Source organism: Conger conger, chromosome 1 (genome assembly GCF_963514075.1).
Source record: "Conger conger chromosome 1, fConCon1.1, whole genome shotgun sequence".
NCBI lineage: Eukaryota > Metazoa > Chordata > Actinopteri > Anguilliformes > Congridae > Conger > Conger conger.
In genome coordinates, this window is record NC_083760.1 from 52,772,487 (window position 1) to 52,794,788 (window position 22,302).

Here is a 22,302-nt window from a genome sequence, read left to right on the forward strand (position 1 = left end):
ATAAATATTGCAATGATTACTCTTCCCTCTGCTGGCCTACACGCTTTCAAGAATAACTTCAGTGCCTGATTGCTACAGAATTAAATAAGACAGGCTTGTGATAAGCCCATTAACCACACTTTTAACACAAGTGCTAATGCCTGCCCACAGAAAGAGTGTGCTCATTAGACAGTTTTTCACAAAGACCCCACACATACAGTTCTTATCTTGTTTTTATCTTTTTGTGAAGCAGCACTGCTTTAGTCATTTAGACCTGATAGTGTGATAACCTTGATGGTACAGCAAAATAAGTTTCAGATCCAGGAAATGTAACCCTTTCAGTCCCCCCTCTCAACCTCCTACCTTTTCAACCAATCAAAATTACTGCTATATTATTGTATTGAGCCCCTATTAAACCCCTACTAAATGTTCTCCAATTTAGCAACCAAAGCCAAAACCCCTTGGGAATTGGGTGGAGCCACTTCATACTGATCTTGGGACTGAATGTGTTACAATAATCCATCTCTACAAAAGGAGAACTAGAGAAATCAATCACATTCAGTAGTTAAATTCCATCATTTTAAAACTGACATAAGTTGAACGTCACGGTCTCGATAGCGGCAGGAAAGTAGCTTCACCCTGGGTGTCACAGGAATCCATTCAGCCTGTTGCACAGGGCACCCATGTATCTGGCACCTTGCCTAGTTACAGACTGAGTGCACTCTTGCATCAGCATTTTCCACATGACCCCTGTCTGGGTCACAAAAAGAGTGTTTTCTAGCATCCTTCCTCGGTTATTCCATTTCCATTGTCACAACGTGCTTCCTCATTCAGTTCCGCGCTGTTCGCCTACTTATACATCTTATAAAACTATATGTGCTTAATGTATTCAGTAATGTCTTCTTTTTTCCCAAGTGTCCATGTCCATCTGTGCTAATGTGTCCATCATTTTCCTGTCTGTAACCCTTAAAGTGGTCAGAGAATAATGTTCCGGTTTTTTCCTCCATAATAACTCTCACTATCTCAACAAAAATGGTGCCACAGAAAATAGGACACGTTTGACTGAAGTTAGCCAGTTAATTCTCAATTTCATCAGTTTCCATCAAATATGTAATCATCATTGCAGGACATGGCTTCAGTTTCCCTCTAGCCTACAAGCAGTGCTTATTAATTGGTTTCAGATTTCACCACTACAATCATTTTTAAAACTACACTTTCGCTGTCAGTGGAGCTCCTTCTCCATTTCAGTGCGCGATTAAACTCTTGCATTTGAGAACCTTTCTCTGTAATCATCTGTGCACCTTTGTATTTTGGGGCATATCTTTAGATTCTTTGCAATCAATCAACTTCCGGCTTTAATAGCTCAGGCTTAACTCCAACATTTCGGGGGGCCATTCCTCAGGGGCAGCCTACATGTAAACAGGAAACACATATCTAGGGGAGCCTATTCTTCCTTGATCAGCTGTACCCACTCAAGAGGCCTAAGGTTTTCAAGTAGAGGAGCAAATCACACGTGCCATTTGTTCTAGTACCTTGATTATTTTATTTCTTCAGAAACCTTAACAGCTAGTGAAAATCTTGTTACATTTGAAGGGGTTTGCACAAGTGTTTATTTGCCATCTGACCAGCTTCCATCAGCAACCTAAGTAGAGTGCAAACTTAGTCACCCTGAGTTTGCCACCTGAAACCATCCCTCCATTGCAAATTATATCATTCAGCAGGGCTGCCAGACAGTAGCCAGGAGTTCGACAGCAGATCACAGGGCACATTGAGGACTGGTACTGCACCTCACAACAGGATGAGCCAACCAGCAGCCCCTATACACTGCTATTTCTGAAATGACGTGGCCTTCAACACTAATACTGTATCATTCGCCAGTAACAACTTTGTGTTCTTTGCACACCACTGAGCTACCTGGTGGGGAGGCTGGAATCAATATGAGATTTCGGTTTCTGAAATACCTTCCAGTCGCAATTTTCAGGCTCCCCAATCGGTTTAGTTTGATGAATGAAGGGCTGTGAAGGCCAAAGTGAATGTTGGCATTTGTGTTTTGCCAACGACAAAGCAATGCATAATTGGTTTTAACATGACTGGCAGAGGAAAATGACCTCTCAAAGGCATTGACAGATTAAGGTCCTGCATTAGAGTAGATCTGCAATGGAAACAAAGCACGCCAAAGCCCGTCTGCACAGCAGTTACATCCATTATGCCAGGCTGAACTGCGGGGCCATTAGTGGCAGGTATTTTCTCTTTCTCTTGAAAAATGAGATGCTTGCGCTTCATCTCAACAAATCAATAATAACGTCCTGTACTGAGCAAAGTGCACCTAACATAGACCAATTGGATAAGCTGCCACCACAAACAGCTTAAGCCACGACACGGAGGCCTTTCACCTACACACATGCAGGAGCGTCATAGGGAGTTAGCCCCACAAGGTGAAACAATCCCTCTACCACGTCAATGTACTGGCCTCTTTCGCCAAATAAGCAACATTCATGCTTTAAGCTACTTTGAAACCATACAGGCTGCTAAATTTACTCACCCTGCTACCGGCTCAAGCTCAAGAGCATGTCAGAACAGAGCTATGTTAAGCATTTACATGTGGGAGTGAAACAATACAATTGGTTACAGTGGTAAATACACCGTCTGCTCAACATAATGCCTCTTCCGTGTCAAACAGAAAAAGGTTGACTAGATCCGCTCAGAGCTCCAAGTTAGACAGCAGTCTTTACACAGCTTCGATTTTGAAGCAATAGTGCCTGACTTGCGACTCTCAAGGGGAAAAACACTTGAATTCCAAACCTCCTTAAAGGCTTGTTTTTGAGATTTCATGTCCATCATTTTCAGTATGTAATTTATGAAATAAATATTGTATATAAAATAGGAAGTGGAGTTGTGAGTCACGAGTAGTCTGGTGAGGTGGTAACAATTCAGATATAAATGAGCATACTATAAAAGATATTTCGGAATACACGCTTTAGGCACAAAAGACAGACACGTGAAAATGTAACATTTCAATATATATTTTCTGCGAAAATTAGTAACTAATATTTATATGTTGCGTTACATTCAGGTTTAAGCCCTTTCAAAGTGTTTTTTAAACAACAATTAAAAAGACAAAATAATGAAATCAGGGGGGAAAAAGAAGAAGAACACAAAACGCCACCCACAACAAAGTAGGAATTATAAATTACACAAGTTGAAGGATTCACAATAGAGAAAACAAAGAATTAACCTAAAATACAGTTTGGCCATGTTTTTTATTTTCTTTTGTATATATACTCTCAGGCATTCCTTGCATTGTGCAATTTCAGATTTAGTTGAAGATGTATTAAGACCTCAGATTGTCCTGAGAATCCCCTGGTCCAAATGCATGTGGTGAGCAGGTAGGCATCCTGTCCTTCTCAGGGGGGTTGCTGACTCCCATCACTCTCACTTCTGACTCTGCCCCTAGCAGGCTTGGGAGGAATAAAATCCAGAAGAGGACTAGACCGGGTAGCTATGAGGACACAGCACAGCGCCAGACCAACCACATGTAAAAACCAAACACTGTACAAGCAAGAAAAAAAAAAAGAAAAAAAAAACCACTGTACAAAATTTACAAGATTAAAAGAGAACCTCTTCCACACACAAAGAAAGGGGAGGTGAAAAATTTTGAAAACTAGAAGTTAAGGGACAAATTGAATTCCAGCAGAAGTGAAAATATGGCACCCTGAAAAATATTTGCCCCCTTCCAGATTTACTCAATAATTGCACATCTGTCACACTGAATGGTTTCAGATATTTAGACAAAACTTAATATGAGGCAAAGGGAACCTGAGTAAATACAAAACAACATTTTGCAATGACTATGTAGTTCATTTTTTTTAAAGTTAAAACACTTTGAAATCACTGTGAATAAGCAATTTCCCCCTTAAACTTAACTGGCCGTACCACCTTTAACCACAATAACAGAATACGAAATTATATGAAGTGTTCTGATTGCAGTTATTGCTTAAAGGTGGTGCATCCAGTTATTACGATTAAGGGTGCAATTACTTTATCATTCAATAATTTTAATGGTAATTTCAAAAATGTGTTTGTGTTTACTCAGGATCCCTTCGTCTAAAGATCTGAAACCATTTAGTGTGACAAACATGCAATAATAGAGGGAAATCAGGAAGGGGGCAAATACTTCTCAGAGCACTGCTTATATGCCAATGAATCCTCCTGTTTATTGCCAAGATAAACTGCAAAATGAAGACATAAAATTTGATTCATTATAGTTAAGTCGAAGGGCACTAATTCATACATAAATTTGTTAATTGCCAAAATACCCACATTTAGGGCCTTCCAGCATGGACAACAATTATCCCAACTGTAAATTTATCCAGACTTATACAGAAAAATAATAATAGAAAATTCTGCCATTTCAGAAACCCTTTCTCAACAGGTCTCAATGATTAGTGCATAGACATGGCCCATATACACAATAATCTTGCAAATGTTACATTGTAGTTCAAATCAAATGCAATTGCTTTTGAAATCTGAACCACAAAAATACTTTCATTGTTTTCAAATGTCAGTTGTTCTCACTTCAGTAAACACACAAGAAAGAAAAGAAAAAGATCACATTTCCACATGGATTTGTGCTTATGGGCTATTTTTTACGGTCAAGCTAAACAGTTGCATATGCCTGAGTCTGACACTGGATTTTTCTAAACAAACACATTCTGGTTTGCCACGGAAACAATGCTACTGACATTTCAGCATAGAGGTCAGGCTCAAGAAGACTAGACAGGGAGACCGAGAAGTTCACTTCAAGCCAGCTTCACTCAGCACCAAACCTGAAAGTGTTAGTGAATATAAAGAGATTCAAATGTGGTGGTGATGGGCTGGGGTGGGAGGGCAGTAACGCTTCCCTTTTTCATACACAGGACTCACTTCCTGTTGCAAGACAGGAATATTACCTCAAATTAGAGTTAACTTCCATTATGCGCCTATTGCATTCATCGCACACCACCTCCATACAAAAACACAATGTAGTTCACAATGGTCCACAGTTAGTAAAGACAAAGCAAAAATGACAACAGGACAATTATTCCTCAGAAATGCAGAGCAGTTTCACTTTATCAGAAGAGTGTTAATGTCTGCTCTTTATCAGCGATATAGGCAAATTATTTATTGCAATAAGAATGTTTGGTTGTTGTATGACATATTAGGTCACTGTAGTAACAAGACGGTGACACTTGAGCCTGTATTAAAAATAACTATATTTGCTTACAAGAAAATGCAAGCATTATACTTAGTCACAAACTCAATTTGGTGAGTTCACCATAGCTCACCAACTGTTGTAAAAACTACTGTATTGTAAAAAAAATTAAATATGGGACCCTCACCATTGTAAGATTTTCTGACTGGCTGCACTTTCACCCAAGTTTCATCAAATGCCACCTCCTGTCACTTCTAATGACTGAAGTCGAGTCGAAATCAGAGTCTGTAAAAAGCTGGCAGATAACAAGCCAATGTTTATGTCCTTTTACCAGAGCTGCAACCCCGAGTCACACATTAAGAAAAACTGAGTAGTTAGCAATATCATTTATGACCGCTATTGTAATGCCGATTTTCCATTCCAGCTACTGGAACCATCTGAACCTCCATAGACCACAAGACACGATTAACCAACTCAAGGGTCGCTAGTAGCACAACAGTAAAAATACGGCTCTGATTTCTTACTGGGAGAAGCAATTGCACACAATCACAGAGAGGTGTGAATGGCCTGAGCATGGTACAAGACTTCACTAGAATTGTTATTTTTGAGCACTTTAAGTGTTATTCCATATATTCCATGTTATGTTCATTTTATCAAATCTAAAATTATATGGATCAAAATGTCCTTCGTAAAAAAATAAAGCTTTCCAACAGCGCGTTTCATAACATGTCCTAATGTTTGCACACCTTTGATAAATTGGTCAATCGGAGATGTTTGAAGCTCACATGCAGAGTACACATATTGAGCAACCTACAGATTGTACGGAACAGGACAATTCCAGTCGCAATGTGGTCCACGTGATTCGTGTTGTGTGTTGTGTGTTTTAGAAAGTAAAACAGTGTTTACTTCCCTGACATCCTACACACAACCTACATAGTACAGCACTTCTAAGATGGGCTATAGGCTCTCTATCCTAAGGCACTGCGTGGGATTTAAGGCCTTTCTTTTTTAGGAAATATATGGACTGCATTCTACATTACATAAACCTCCACAACCTCACCATGCAAGCCTCTATTTGATTTGTCATGAGCAATAATCAGGAAGAGACAGCCCATCACTGCAGCGTCACACATCTTAGGACAACTTATTTCACCAGCCACTTTTTGCATATACATTGAATTTGACTTGATTGGTCTTTGAGGGAATCCATCTCGCATGAAGAAGTATTTAAATTTCAACAAATACACGTAAGGGATTGGACATGAAGCGGATAGAGATTTAGACAAAACGCACTGGAAGTTCACCTGAAAGCTTTACAGTAGAATTAAAAATATTCCATCTGCAAAAACGATGCCAGTAATCATATCCCTGCAGAACTACCAGCACCACGGCAGGCACATGCTTTACTTTAAGGTCTGTTGGTAGAAAAATATATGGCTAGGAAAATAAGAGAATAGATTTCATAAACAGACGAGTAAAAAATCCCACTATAAAAGCAGCTCTGGTTAGAGCCTGAGATTAGCGGAGGGGCAGCATGGTTCATTTGGGCCGTATGCTGCTGTAGTGAGGCTGTGGGGCCACGCCCAGGGAAGCTGGGACGCACACGGACCGACAGAGTGAGGGGCGGTCTTGTCAGTAGAGTCATTACCTGGGCATATTGTAATTCATAACTCTCAGAGGTTCAGCATGAACTCCACACGTTCAAGATTTGAAACATTATTCAAAGGACAGGTTTCTCGAAACGGGAACATCGTCGTTCCGAAACTTCTCATCGCGGGAGGTACAATCCGCTGTCGACCCGTCGCAAATTTCAAGCCCTGCCGGAAAAAAAAACCAATCAAAACAAAAACATTCCTACGATAATATTCCTACGGGGGGGAGGGGAGGGAGAGCAGAGTCAGTCACTGCTGTCGTCGTCGTCGTCGTCGTCCGAGACGTTGTTGCCGGGGAACTTGGAGGGGGAGCGGCCGAATGTGTCCAAGTGGGCCGAGAAGCCCCCGCCCGTCTGGCCAGCGGACAGCTGGTCGTAGCAGAACTCGCACACGCGCACCGGTTTGGACGACTGGCTGGGCAGCAGGAACTTCTTCTCCGAGCAGGGCCCGCACACCACGAAGCCGCACTTGCGGCAGTGGTGCCGGCGGCTGACGGGCGTGAACTTGATCTTCTGGCAGCGCATGCAGACGGTGGCCTCCGAGTCGGGCACCCAGACGGCCGCATGCTCGCTGCTGGGCGACTTGCCGCTCTTCTCCAGCAGGTCGGCCACGCACTTGTTGATGTGGTTCATCCATTCGGACTTCTCGGTGGCGGTGGCAGCGTAGACGGCGAAGGACTTGGTGGGCGTCTTGATGAGCCAGCCGTTGCGAAGCTCGCCCTCGTCCTCCACCGTGTCGATGGTGACGCTCTCCAGCGGGATGATGTGCTGCTTGTTGTACTTCTTCTTCTGGATGACGATGTTGCCGTAGACCAGGATGTCGTTGAACAGGAAGAACTGGCGGGCCTTGGGCTTCTTGCGGCAGAGCTTGGTCAGGACGCCCTCGCCGATGAGGACGCGGCCGGGGATGGCCAGGGGCTGGCCCGCCGTGCCGAAGCAGCCCTCCACCACCCCGATGCGCTTGGAGTTGGCCTCGCTGTTAGCCAAGCGGTCCACCATCTTTCACCTTCACCTGGAAGAGGGAGGGAGACGGCCCGATTAAGTGAAGCTGGCAGCCTGACATTGACTCTGAGAATTAACTTGAAATTCCAGAAATGACCGATTGAAAGCAAAAACCTTGATTTGAGAGAGAGAGAAAATTACATTTTAGTTTCCTGTTGAATCATTGAACAAAAGTGAGAAAATGGCTCAGGTTTCATATTGAAACAGGGCTGAAGGACAGCTTGTACACATCCCACGGGTAAATTTGAAACTTGCATTCTCTCTATAAGAGGTTCCACACAGACAACTTTCAGACTGGTCTAGCATGTCCACTTCAGTTGGCAAACATCCTTCTAAGTTTCACACTGGTTAAGTCACAACACAGAATGGAAACAGAACAGAACTGCAAACAAAGATATGTAATTTTGTCAAGTCATTGTCACCCTAGTCAGCAGTCTATGCTTCCTTGCTGCCAACAGGATATTCCATTTTAGTCGCTTTATACAGCATACCTTTTTTGCAGATTCCAGCTATGCTATGCATAAATATTTGACACTGTACATTACATAAAGCGAATGGTATAATGCGCTTATGTAACAGAAATAACACTACTTACAAGCTCTTGAATTCCAACTATGCCTATGTTCTATAAATAATAAACTGTCACCCAAGCAGAAATGAAGAAAGACCGACAGTAGTGCACACATTACATAAAGTTTTTGTTTTAGCCTGGCCTGGTTAGCACCCTGTCACTTCACAGTCCATAGATATATAGCTTACAGTAGCTTAAGGTCATCTCCCCCTACAAGCAAACCCCATTCCATCGCTGACCCTTTAAGACTGAGAACTGCTTCATACTAGCTCTAGACAGGATCTGTGACTCGCACGGTACACACTGGCGCCAGGTCACCAATGTGAAATGTAAAAATATATATTTTACGAAAGCTCACAGAGAAAACAAGGCCAAAGCTTGTAAAAACGAGTGACCTTGCAAATGGTTGCTCTCACAAATAAAACTGGGACTTTGGGCAAAATTCCTATCCAGAGCGCGCTTCCTCATTTCAATACAAGAGCCGAAAGAGCAGTTTCCTTTTCAATCACTTAGCAGCCTCACAAAAGGAGGTCCCGTGTCCTTCTCAGACTGAAGAGAAAGGATGACAGGCCCCTGACTGCACATTCTCAAAGGTGGTTGAGCTCTGATGAAAGGGGGTGGTGCATAACTGCGGGCAGATGGTATCTGTTTAGAAAGTTATCTCTATCACCTTCATAACTTCCATTAGTCATACAAGAGGAGGTGGGCAGGGAAGGATGAAGGACAAAAATGAAAACTGTCAATGGCTGGAATTACGGTTAACTACCCTAAAAGGGTTCTAAATTTCTGTATGTTTACCCTAGGACTCGGAACTGTACTGTCCTCTCAGGTCTACTTTTGCACTTGTTCTTGTGATTGATTTGCACTTTGTTGTATGTTGCTCTGGATAAGAGCGTCTGCTAAATGCCACGTAATGTAATGTAATGTAAAATAAACAGGGTGCAGGCTTGTAAAATGAAAATGTATAGATGACAGGGTTGTGTGTTCACTCTGACTTTGCACAGAACTTGTTTGTGCACTGCTGACATTAACCTTCTCTTTTACATGGAACGCCCACACTGTCTTGATCAGGGAGACAGGAAACCTGATGACACGTTGCCAACTTTGTCTTGCAGACTACCACCAGTCAAAAACCTACTGAGGGTGGGCCTGACAAGGTAGGTTTAAAAAGCGGGTGCATCGAACCAGAAACTTTTCCCTGAGTCAAATTGTTTATTTCTACCAAAAAAAAAAAAGAAGAAAAACAAAAAAAACAGCTCTAGTCCTACAGAGGCTCGCAGAAGGTACCAAATGGTCTGTTGGTCAAAGGAAAGATACACAAGGATGCATGTCCTGCTTATGAGTGACTGCCATCCTTAGAACCTTAAGAGTGCTTAGTCAAAGGTATTACTCCTTTGTCCTTTAACTGGAAACAGATGACAGATACAGCTTTTACTTCCTGGTATTTTTTATCTAGATTTAAACAACTTTACATATCACCTTTTGTATCAGACCACCAAATTTCTAGGTGAGCGAAAGTATTGGAACATTACATTACATTACAGGCGACGTACAGTTGATTAGACTAAGCAGGAGACAATTTGCCCCTGGAGCAATGCAGGGTTAAGGGCCTTGCTCAAGGGCCCAACAGCTGTGCGGATTTTATAGTGGGGTTAGAACCACCAACCTTGTGTGTCCCAGTCATTTGCCTTAACCACTACGCTACAGGCCGCCCTGTGTCCTGTTACATTGATTGGCTAAACAACAAATAGTTCTGAAGGTCTACTCTTGGTTTTAGCCTTGGGTTCTGCATGTGAAGACTGCATTTGTGTTAGAAGAGATAAACCAAAATGAAAACCAGAGAGCTTAGAAATGATAGGAAATCAATCAGAGCCATTGCACAAGCATTTGGGATGTCCTGAAAAAGAAAGAAACCACTGGTGCACTGAGCAACAGGAAGTGTCATGGCTTGCATGGTTGCTTCTGGAGTGGGCTCACTCATCAATATTGATGATGTAACTCATGATGTAGCAGCAGGATGAATTCAGAAGTCTACAAAAACATTCTGCCTCCCAACTTACGGAGAAATGCGCCAAACTAATTGGGAGGAACTTCATTATGCAAGCAAGATAATGACTCAAAAGAAATGTGGAAGGTTTAAGACTGGCCAAGTCAATCGCCAGACCTTAACCCAATCAAGCATGCATTTCACCTACTGAACAACTGAAAGAGGCTCCAGTAAAAGCCTGGAAAGGCCTAACAAAAGTAGAATGCAATGTGTGGTGCCAATGGGTCGCAGGCTTGATGCAGTTATTGCAAGAAGGGGATATACTACAAAATATTATGGGTTATTTACTTACATTTACTTAAATACTCTCTGTCCCAATACTATTGCTCACCTAAAAATTGGGTGGTCTGATACCAAAGATGCCATGTTCTAAGTATTAACACATCTAGGTGTAAATACCAGGAAATAAAATCAGAAATTCTAAACTCTTGTCTCATGTCCATCTTTTTATGTGTGTGTGTGTGTGTGTGTGTGTGTGTGTGTGTGTGTGTGTGTGTGTGTGAGAACAGGTAGGCAGAAATATTAACGCTATTCACATTACCTTTTCTCAACTTTGCAAATAAGGTGCAGGTATTCTTAGAGATAGTAAATAAACCCATATTGGTTCAGCCTGCAGTACACTATAAGACCCTGTTACCCAGGGATAAAAGCAATGAGAGAGAAAACAGCAGTATTTTTTTTAACTTGCTATTTATCAAACAAGGCCTTCTCCACCGCTTCCTTCAGCAACAGACATTTCAGCTAAAAGAAATCAGGGCCAATTTCACAATGAATGGTTGCATGTCTACGGTAATTCAGTGAATTTAACATGCTGCAATTGCATAAACCGAAGAGCAAGAATGCCTTAGCACAGTTGTGTCGGAATTAACAGGAAAGAGGAATGCAATAGGCAAGTAATAAGAGGAGCTTAAAATTGGCCACATTTCAATTTTACACACTCCCTCTCAGGACTTTAAACCTTTCTGGGAGGAGAACAACGACAGGCTTTCTGCCATGAGTAGGTGCCCACACAGATAGAGACGAGAGCAGGTTGTGCCCTATTTCCATTAGCAGCAGAGCGCAGAATGCCATCGCATTTCCACAGCACTTCCCTCACTGTGACACAGCACTCTGCATTTTCCCACATGAGTCACACGCTGCTAGGTGTGTTCACACTCTTCCGCAGCGTTAGGAAATGCTAGCTCCCTCACCGCCAACGACTTTTCACGCCTTACGGGAGGGGCCTGCGCAGCCGCACGCCGTCTGAAGGGGAACGGCCCGAGGATCCGGGACAGAATCCGACAGAGGGCGCTTTCGTCCCGACTCGTTTTTTTTCGCTCCCTCTCCCGCCGCACTTCTTGGAAAGCAAGTAACTTTTAGCTGGCTCAACAGCTTGGAATCCCAGAAGGGTGTTGTCCGAGGACACTGGAACACACGAGACAGTGACGCTCCCTCTTTTGCTTTTAAACCCTCCCTCTCTCGTCAGCTGTGTGCCGGCCTCCTGGCCTGCCCCTGCAGAAGCAACCGCCTCCAACAGGTCCTGAACAAAAAACACATTGCACAACGGGACCTTCTCAAATCCTCTTCTGCGTGTCGAAACAGCTGGCAGCCCGTCCAGTCCGCTCCCGACAACAGCCAGGCCCCCGGCGGGCATGAGCTGTGGAAAGACTACACCTCCCAACAGTCCATGTGCCGGGCGTGTGCAAACAACACCAGAGCCTGGAGTCTGGACAATGCTTTCTTGTACATTCGAGTGGTGCAGGCCGGCAGGTGCTGCTGGCGCCGTTGCTAAGCAGCAGCTGATCCGAGGCCACAGGTGCTGCTCATGTGAGCTGATTGGGTGGTAGTGGCGATGAAATCTGACGTATCCCATCCGAGCCTGCGACTTTATGTCTCATTCAAACTCCTTCCGGTCTCTCTCCCTGAATGAGGAACTCCTGTAAAGTCCTGACTGGAAGTCTGATAATTAGCTTGAGATATGACCATCAATAAAGCAATATGAAAAGAGCCGTGATATCCCAGAAAATGTACGCTGCCCCAGGATCAAGCCCAATCCAAAGCACCACCAGTTTCAGTTGAAAGTTATTTCTATTTCCAACTAGTTAAAATAGAAAGGCCCTATGAAATTGATACACACATGATATATTATGGTGAACTGTTCAAAAAAGTAAAAAATATAAAAAGTACCACTAGATACAAGATTAGACAGGATGTGCTGTGACGCGTGAACGACACTGGGGAAGAAGTTCTGGCAAAGCCTCGACAGCCGGCCGTCTCAAGGGCACGGCGGCGGATCGAGCTACGCTCATGGCTAATTAAAGAGCCCGCCCGTCCGCCAGCCCCGCTCGTGGGGCTGCTTTCAGGCAGCGGCAGCAGAACGAAGCCCAGAGCGCTTTCAACAGCGGCAGTTCCTGTCTATAAACCGTTCCTTTTCAGTTCTGCTTCTGGAGACAGATGGTATTTGAGCTCGATTCTGAGAGGGAGCGCTTCAGCTCCACGCTGCTGCCGCAGTCCCCCGAGCCCCAGGCCTGGGCACTTTGAACAGTAAAGGAACCGCATGCAAATTACCATCGGGCCGATTCCGTAACCTAAAAATACCCACGGCTTTCCCGGCTCATCTTCTACAGCACAGACTGCAGTCGATACTGAAGCTGACGGGGGCGCGGGGGACCAGAGAGTAAAGGCTGTGCGAGAGTACCACAGCACGAGAGCGCAGTGTGTGCTGCAGGTCATTACGCACCCCAAGGGGTATTGTTAAAAACCTGAGTTCCCCCCCAATGCCTTAATGTAAAAAGGTACAGTAGGTAATTTCAGACTCCTAACGGTCAAGAGAGGAATTGCAGCAACAAATACCCTCAAACCACAGCACTGGTCTTGGAAAGCTGACAGAGACAGACGCGACAGAGCCTGCCATCTTTTCATGCTGTTCTAGTAAGAAAATGTTTGCCGAACAGGTGACTTTATGCAATGTTGACTTTAGTGTGCCTAACAACGCTTTTTCAATGATAGGAAGAGATTTACAATGGTCTTGAAACAATGTTTTAACACAAAAATCTTACCTATTGTCTGTTTAATATGCCTTACTTCGTTCAGCAAGAAATTATAGCCAGTTAGACATCATCGTTCAGTCTACATTTCCATAGCAAAGGAAAATTATTTTCATATTTCAGATTCTTTCTGTTATACCGGGATTTTTGTGTACCATTACGCACCCTAATAAAAGTTTCAATGCTCTCCACTTCATCAATTCATACATACCTGGATGGCAGAGGTTTGTAGACTGTGCTCATACAGGTATTGATAAAACAATTATTTCTGAGTGGACACAGTATTTACAGTATTCAGTCAAATAATTGTTTGAAACAGACCTACTTCAACCCCGCTGGTAAAATTTGAAAACACTACAGCAAGTGCCTGAGCTTTTGTAATGAGGCATGTTTCCAACTAACACATTCAAGTAGAATAATTCTATATGGAATACTTCAGTGCATGACAGAGTAAACATTTGAGGTGGGTTATAGTTTATATCCATGGGCGTTCCTCCCATTATGGGGATAACATTAAATCCAACACTCATTTGATTAAACCTGCTCATTATTAAAATATAATTTCAATAGATTTTAGAGTGGATCACCAAAAAAATGACCAAAAAAACTATTCAGGGCCTTCTGCTGACAACCAAGGAACCAGACAAACCAGACTCGAGAGACACCCTATCCAACTTGTAAGAGGAAGTCACTGAAGTGGTGCCAACCCACAGAAATAGACACCTTCATTTAAACATAAAGAGCAAGCACTTCAAATGCATCACCAGTCCACCCGCCTACTACACAGTTGGTGTACCTCAGTAGAAGTAAACTAGTTTGATGGAATCTGGCAGAAAATCAATTCTGTCGAAGTTTGTGCTTAACCATATATTTGGAAAGAGACAAATAGGGTTTCTGATGAAATGCAAATATAAAAATGGGATTTTGTACAGATACCACAGTCGACTGGTCTAATGATTTTACTCATGATTTCTAGACAATTTGGCTTACACTTTATGTAACAGTAAACTTTGCCAATAAATGTAATTATATACGGAGCAGGGCATTCTCTGTGGGGACATAATTAATGTGGTCCATTGCAAGCCGGGAATTTTTACTTTCAATATCTGATGGATATGATAGGCTACCGGTCAAAAATGTATCTTTCATGCCAACAATTTGACTTGATTTTATAAATAGTGAAACTACACGGTCCTGGAAAATGTAGGTAAGCTAGCTTTGACCATCATTAGACATATATAGGGCACAACATGTCAAAAAAAGGTAGGATAGTGATTTGGAATATCTTTGAAAATGAGCTACTAATATTTGATACAATTGTAGATGATGTATAAAACAGTAAAAACTGTGGAAACACAGAAAAACGATTATGTGGCATAATAACCTGAATTATTTAGTTAAAGTAGTGGAATGATAAGACCAAGAATAATATTTGATTACTTACATTTTTTTATATTAAATTACACATTGTTTGAATTTAGTTGATTTGCACCATAATTATTTTCGGTCAAACCAACAATTGAAGAATATTCAAACAAAAAGTGTTTGATACCAACTCTAAAATATCAACAAATGATTACATCACCAATTAACAAACAAAATAAAGATTGTTTTCTCAGCTACAGTGGTAAGCAAAACATTATGATGTCACAGTGAAGTTGATGTTTGACATTTTAGAAATAAAATGTCATGACTTCATCTTATCCCATTAGATGTTTGTGTGAAACGTTGTCATAATTAGTGTATGAAATCTTGAGTTATGGCCACAAACGCCTTTCATGGCCACTGTGGTATGAAAACCCTCAGACTTAAGGTGTCAAAGGTCCTGGGGCCACATTCTAGATCATGTTAAAATTCAAACCTCAAGTAATACCTTGTTAAGACAAGTAATAGAATTAATGATGATGAAATTACTGAGAATTGCAATGTTGTTTATATGTCTGACCTCCCTAGCAGTAAAGGTGTTTCTTCAGAGAATATGAACACTCAGCTGCACTCTGAAGCCACTTGAGCCAGTCGTAGCGAAAGAGCACTGAATGAAAAGTCTTCTGCGTCAAGTTATCCGGGTTTCAGTCACGTTAATTATGAGCAGTAATGTCACCAAAGCTTATTGGATAAAAATAAACTGCTTCTTAAATGGCAACACACTCAGAAAGTGTGTGTATATGTTTCCTGTCTAGTTCACTAACCTATGCACCTAAGATTCACAGGAAGAGATATGATCTAACTTGTTTTGCACATGAGATATCAAAGAAGGCTCCCATAAGCTTTCAGATTTACTTAACGAAAGTAACCACCTCCGATATCCTCAGACTGTTATTTAAGAGCTGAAATAAATGTATGTTACCGATTCATTTTAGCAAATATTATTAGTTGGCCCAGCAGAATGGCTTTTCAGACCTTATTATTGCACCATCAGGAATCAAGTATGCCTGTGAAGAGCGCCACTTCCACAGGATATATAAATACATGCAAATTGACAGGTAGGTCATGACTTACAAGTTCGTAATCTGCATTAATGTGATGTTACAAAATGGGGGGCCTATGTATAAAAGGGGCTGGAATTCCTCACTGGATATTGATCAAAATACCCTTAAATTGATCAATATATTCATATTCAGGTTTCATTTCAATGTGCTGGAGTATAGAGCCAAAACAACAATTATATCAATATCCAAATACTCATGCACAATAAGTACACTTATTGCACTATTGATTCCACAATGTACAACCTCACTTTGGTACCAAGAATGTACAACCAGTTAAGCACATGCATCTAAGCAGCAGCGTGAAGGGATGTCTGTGGCTAGATAAGGTCAGGCCATTAAGAAACCCATATTTACTTTAAATGAAAATCGATAATAAAAAATGAATATTACAAATAAGTCTTGTATTTTCACTAGATACCAAGCAATGCACTTTGGTATTTACAGCACATACTGATAAATCATTTCCCTTAAATGTGCACCTGTTAGTTAACGCAATTCCCAATGTCATTTAATGTGGCAGCAACTCAATGCATAAAAGCATGCAGACATGGTGAAGAGGTTCAGACCAATCATCATCAACGGTGAAGAAATGGCATCAAAGTACTTTCACTATGGAATGATTGTTGGAACCAGACAGGTTGGTTTGAGTGTCTCAGAAACTGTTAACCCCCTGGGATTTTCACAGACAACAGAGTTTACAGAGAATGGTACGAAAAACCAAAAACATATAGTGAGCAACAGGACTGTAGGCGAAAATGTCTAGCTAATGAAAGGTCAGAGGACAGGAAGGTGAGAGGAACTGGAATAACCATGCAAAGTGTCACCATGTTGGATTTATTATAAATCTAAAAATAAGTCTTGAGATTACCTGGAGATCCAGAAGCAAGCGAAACAGCCAAAGTCTGCAGAAGAACTGTGGCAATTTTTTAAATATGTTTGAAAAAACCTACCAGCTGATTTTCTTATACAACTGCAGAGCAGCGTATTGAAGAGAACTGATGCAGACTTAAAGGGTGATCACAACACACATTGATTTGATTTATTTATTAACTGCTCACACGGCTCTTTATATTTAGTTATTGATTATTTATTTTGAATGCATCTCCACTTTTTGTTTTTAATTATTTTTTTACATTTACATTAACCCAAGACTCACTACTTTATTTGAATGATGGCTTTAGGCTACATTTCATATTTGTTTCAGCCTGGTTACTTTAAAGCTAGCCAAGCACTGACAGGTGGTTCACTCAAACACACTTAAGCCACATAATGGCAGTAGCATTTAAATGACACTTGCAGGAACAGTGTGGGCGATGAGGTGTTAAGGTCAACAGCACATGGAAGCTATGAGCAAAAAAATGCATTCCAGGTTCTCACTTCTGTTGTGCCTTTAACTGGAGCTGTGAGATATATGCCAAAGAGGCAAGACAAAGGTAAGAGAAGGGAATGCATGCTGGGGAGACATCTGCTGCTCCCATTCAGAGAGACACAAAAAATCTGTGTATTCGATCCAAGACCACCAGAGTGCAGCGGGTCATAGAAAATAGATACAAACGTATCACTTTGTCCTCGTGGTTGAGGAATGTTTGTTGGTGAAAAAACGATATCCAGCAAATAAATACACAAATGAAAGCTCATCTCAAAAATTAATAGCCTCCATGAGGTAAAAAAATGGGGGGGGGGGACACCAAGGGGATTAGAAAATTCACAAGTGCTAAACTTTTATACCGCACTGCATGAGGAGGAAAATATAGTGCAGTATTTGGACAGCGGCACAATTTCAGTTCTTTTGGCTCAGTACACCAGCACATTGGATTTGAAATCTAATTAATATGAGGTGAAAGGGTAGACACTCACCATACTTTTGGGTATTTACATCCATATTGGGTGATCCATGAAGAAAATTTAAGTTCAATCAAATGCCTCTGAACCCATTGGCTGGTGCTTCATCCCATAGAATGACAATGATCCCAAACATATACCAGTGCTGTCTTTCTTTTCAATGATGTTCCAAACGGTTTGTTTTGGTAAGGCTAATGTTTCGTCTGGGCCTCGAACAGCTTTTTTTCTTATTCTTATATCGCATAATAGTAAATGGTAAATGGTTAATGGTTGGCATTTATATAGCACCTTTATCCAAAGCACTGTGCAATTGCACTATGCTTCTCATTCACACACTCACATAACAACAGCGATTGGCTACCATGCAAGGCACCAACCAGCTCATCAAGAGCTTTCGGGGGTTGTAATGGCTTGTAATGGCTGTCATGGCTTCCTTGACATTCATTGGCACAACTCTGGTCCTCATTGTGAGAATCACCAATAAGAGATTTCAAAGGCAATCAAAAGCCTGGAATCAAGACCAGGTGAATGAATTCACCCGATTAATCAAAAGCAGCTGAGAAGCCAACTGCCAATTACTTTTGATCCCATAAAATGAAGGTACTATGTATACAAAGGGATCCAATTCCTTCCTGGATCACCAGATGCGGATGTAAATACCCACAAATTAAAGGTGACAGTCCACAATTTAACCACATACTCATGATTTCATTTCAAATCAGATGTGCTGGAGTACAGAACCAAAAGAACATAAATTGCATAACTGATTAAATATTTAGGGACTGCGCTGTATACAGTATATGAGAAAAAACTACAAACTAAAATGCTGACGACTGATGCCATCTGGTCACCACTGGAATAAAATGCCACCTCCACTTCAGAGCCAGCCTGCTCCAAATAAACCACACAACCAAAAATATTTAAAATACCGCTGCCAACCCAAAACAAACTAAGTGTGTGTAGGCAGGGAATAAATAAGAGTGCATTCAATGCATTTCAATTTATAAACACACATTATTAAATGCATTGGATTAACATAATTTAACTACTGCGGTTTCCTAAACATACCTGACATAGGCTACTTAATTTGGGTCAAATGCATGTATTGGAGCAATTTCAAGCCCAACCTTGTCCCCACCTGTGAACTTGGGCCAGTGATGCAGGGCATGAAACTGCATACTAAAATTCAACATTAGAATTTTTTGTTTACAGGAGCCATGAACTAACACAAAAGGGAAAGATGTGAACTTCATTCTTTTTATTCTCACACCAGAATATCTTAGAACAAGAACCGAAATTGGACACATAACCCTCAAAAGAAAATATGTTTAATTAAGATTGATATTAAATCAGCAGCTCAAATACTATATTCAAGCTCTGCTAAAATGGCAAAGCAAACTCAGTTGCCCATAGAACCAGAAATGTTCTGAGCCATTGCATGCCAACTCCAGGAGGTTGCACCTCAGCACCTCTTGAATAGTTTCTTTTTCTGTGTGTTGGGAGATGATGAAATACTGAACTGCTTGCTCTGTTTTTTTGCTGGTAGAGGCATTCAAAGTTCGGCAGGTGTGAAAAATGTGTCACGGCACAAAATGCTATTTTTTGACGTCCTGAACTTCGTAAGGAAAAGCCCCAAATCTTATCAAATCTGTATTGAGAGGTCATTTTACTTGGCCTCAGAAAACATGATATATTTGGCCCTAGAAATGTTTGGGGAACCAGTTTGGGGGTCATATGATCAAAAGTAAACATATTTTTAGTGATATTTTATATGTAAATCAGAGTTATCTAAGAGCACTTTCTCATTATGTAAAAATAAACATGTCACAAACAATATTATTTGAGATATGACTCATGGACAATTGAATTGCAAGTTACATCCATGTAATTTTCTAGAAGGATTTAGCTTTGGTACTAGCTTTGGGGGTTGTGTTCAGACAACAATTCCAACTATCCTAACTTCATACATCTTCACATATCTGTAACACACATCGTTTCAAATGGAAGAGTCTGGTTGCAGTTACTAGTATAGCCACTGTGGACTATTCCACTTTTTAAACAGGGTATAATATATTACTGCATACATCCTTGATCAACTTCATTCGGTTTTATTGTTTTGGAATCACTCCAAATGCTACTTCATACATACCGTATTACAAAATAACCTACTGTTAATAAACCTACTGTATAAACTGATTAATTACCTTTGAGCAAACTTTTGTAGCTAAAGAGAAGGTGCTTTGTGAACAAGTAAATTATACACAAATAACATTCATTAAAATAACTGGCGTGCGCTGTAATGTCACACATGGCATGACAAAAAATTGCTATTCGAAAACCGATATCCCAAACAGATACAAGTCTCCAACGTTACCGACATATTTGCAAAAACTATTAGGCTAGTTTGCCAAAAAGCCTACAGCAACACTGTGTGGATTAACAATTTATGGAAACTGTGTGGGGTTAAAAAAAAAAGGAAAAAAAAGAAAAAAAGAAAAACCTTAATGCAGTTTAGTCCGAACTATGCTATTTTCGCTAATTTACATAAGTTTCGGTCTAGTTGATGTTGTTAGCTAGCACTTACGATAGTCAACATAACTCAAGTTTGACAGCAACCTAACGTAAATAACTGGGCTGGATCTGGCTTCCGTTTTACAATTCAGCAATCTACGTTACGACTCCATTCCCGGAATTTAGAATTTCTTATATCTTAAACGTTAACGTAGCTAAAGTATTAATCCTGGAGTCTTGCAGCTACTTTTAGCTAGCTAGCTAGCTAACGTTAGCAGCCGTCAAAAAAACTTGATAGGGAGGGAGACTCACATGACCATGCCAGCTAAGCTAGCTGACTTGCATTTCGGAAAACAACACCTCACGTTAACCCCATTTGTACAACAGAAACATTGCCAGCTTCCTAAATAAGTCATGTCATGTTTGGCCCTTTCTAGAATGTTACAGCCAGCTTATCAAGCCATTTTGACAAATGATCACAGAATTCGGTTTGTTCACTAACTAGCTAGCTAGCTAGCATACTACAAGCACTTTGCTATGGAAAAGGCTACAGGGCAAACCGCATAAATCCTCCATTCCAGATCAATGGGTCCCACAGTACATGAAGGATCACTGAAATCCAGCTAACGTTAGCTAACTAGTCAGCCATCCAGCCACCGTTCGCGCAATGTTAACTGACGCAGTTTAGATTGGTTGGTAGCTTTTTCAAAATCTACAACGATTTCAAATGCTAAATTCAACTTCGTTTCAGTGTTCCCTCTCACGGAGTTTCCCAAGTGCAGTGGACTAACAGTGAACTGGAAGGTTAGCTAGCCAGCTAGTCTTGATAGCTAAAATAGAATTGTCTATGTACGCGCCAACGCTCGTATAAATACACCTACCGGACTTTAACTTCAGTCAGCAACTTTCAAGAAACTTGAAACTCCTTTTTTCCTGAAGTTACAAACTTGGTGTCAGTCACCCCCTCCCGCAAACTTGTTTCTTCCCCCAGCCAGGACCTCGGTCTTTACTTCACAAGCAATAACAATATGGCTTCGCGCAGTAGCGAGCCTAGTATCACAGCGTCACTTGACTGAACGCGTAGAGCGAAGGGAGTGTGCGCAGAGTATGGCGCGCTAGAAGCGGTCAGGGTTACCGGATATGAAAACACTATTCATTTATGTAGGAGTTCAGGACTTTCTTTTATATTTTCCCTTCTCTCTTGAACTGGATTGTAATCTGTAAATCCCAATCAACTTTTCTGCTTTATAATAAGATTTAATATATAAGATTAGTAAGATTATTGTTATTATTATTATTATTATTATTAGTAGTAGTAGTAGTAGTAGTAGTAGTAGTAGTAGTAGTGTTATTGTTGTTGTTGTTGTAGTCAATAAATCATGAAATAGACCATACAATTTGACTACTATTACAATTATTAGCATTGCACCATAATGCTATAATTTTCCCTTCTTGCCGCATTAGTGAATCATTTTGACTAATGAGTCAAATAGGACAGTCATTTACCTCATGGTCTTTTTTGGTGCTCTGTATCGTGATAAACCACCTTACTATTGTCATTGTTTTCAATTTGCAGAGCAACCAGAGTGACAACTTTTCTCAACCAGAAAGCCTCCAAGCTACAAGTTGCTGATGTGTGTTCGAGGAGAGGCTTTCAGTTCAAACATTTGGTAGTGCAAACACACAGCAATAAAGTGAGTAATGTGACTGGTTGCAAATGAATGTCAATAAGAATTAAATTATGTGCATGTTTGACTTGAACAGAAATGAATAACACATACACCCAACAGTCACCAACAAGCCAGGACTGGTGGTTTTACAGGACTAATTGACATTCTTTCACAGCCTCTACACCAGGGCTGACAACTTGAGGACCAATAACCATTCTTATACAGGAATAGACTCCCTAGGGCACTACAGAACTCAACCAGAGATGAGAACATAATAAACATTCTTGAAGTCTATTTATTTATTTATTTATTGTACTCTCAGT

The 22,302-nt window shown here is 41.0% G+C and overlaps 1 protein-coding gene across 1 annotated transcript; it reads right to left on the bottom strand.

The window, feature by feature from the left end:
- Window positions 1–2,986: 2,986 nt before the first annotated feature.
- Window positions 2,987–21,324, bottom strand: plekhf2 (pleckstrin homology domain containing, family F (with FYVE domain) member 2). The gene is made up of 2 exons (XM_061217997.1): window positions 21,191–21,324; window positions 2,987–7,833 (listed from the first exon to the last, which is right to left on the bottom strand). The coding sequence occupies exon 2, from the start codon at window positions 7,818–7,820 to the stop codon at window positions 7,068–7,070; it is 753 nt and encodes a 250-aa protein (XP_061073981.1). The 5' UTR covers window positions 7,821–7,833; window positions 21,191–21,324; the 3' UTR covers window positions 2,987–7,067.
- Between the last annotated feature and the right edge of the window lie 978 nt (window positions 21,325–22,302).

Bases quoted from the DNA above. Each gene is read 5' to 3' on its own strand.
- plekhf2 (XM_061217997.1), bottom strand. From the start codon at position 7,820: ATGGTGGACCGCTTGGCTAACAGCGAGGCCAACTCCAAGCGCATCGGG.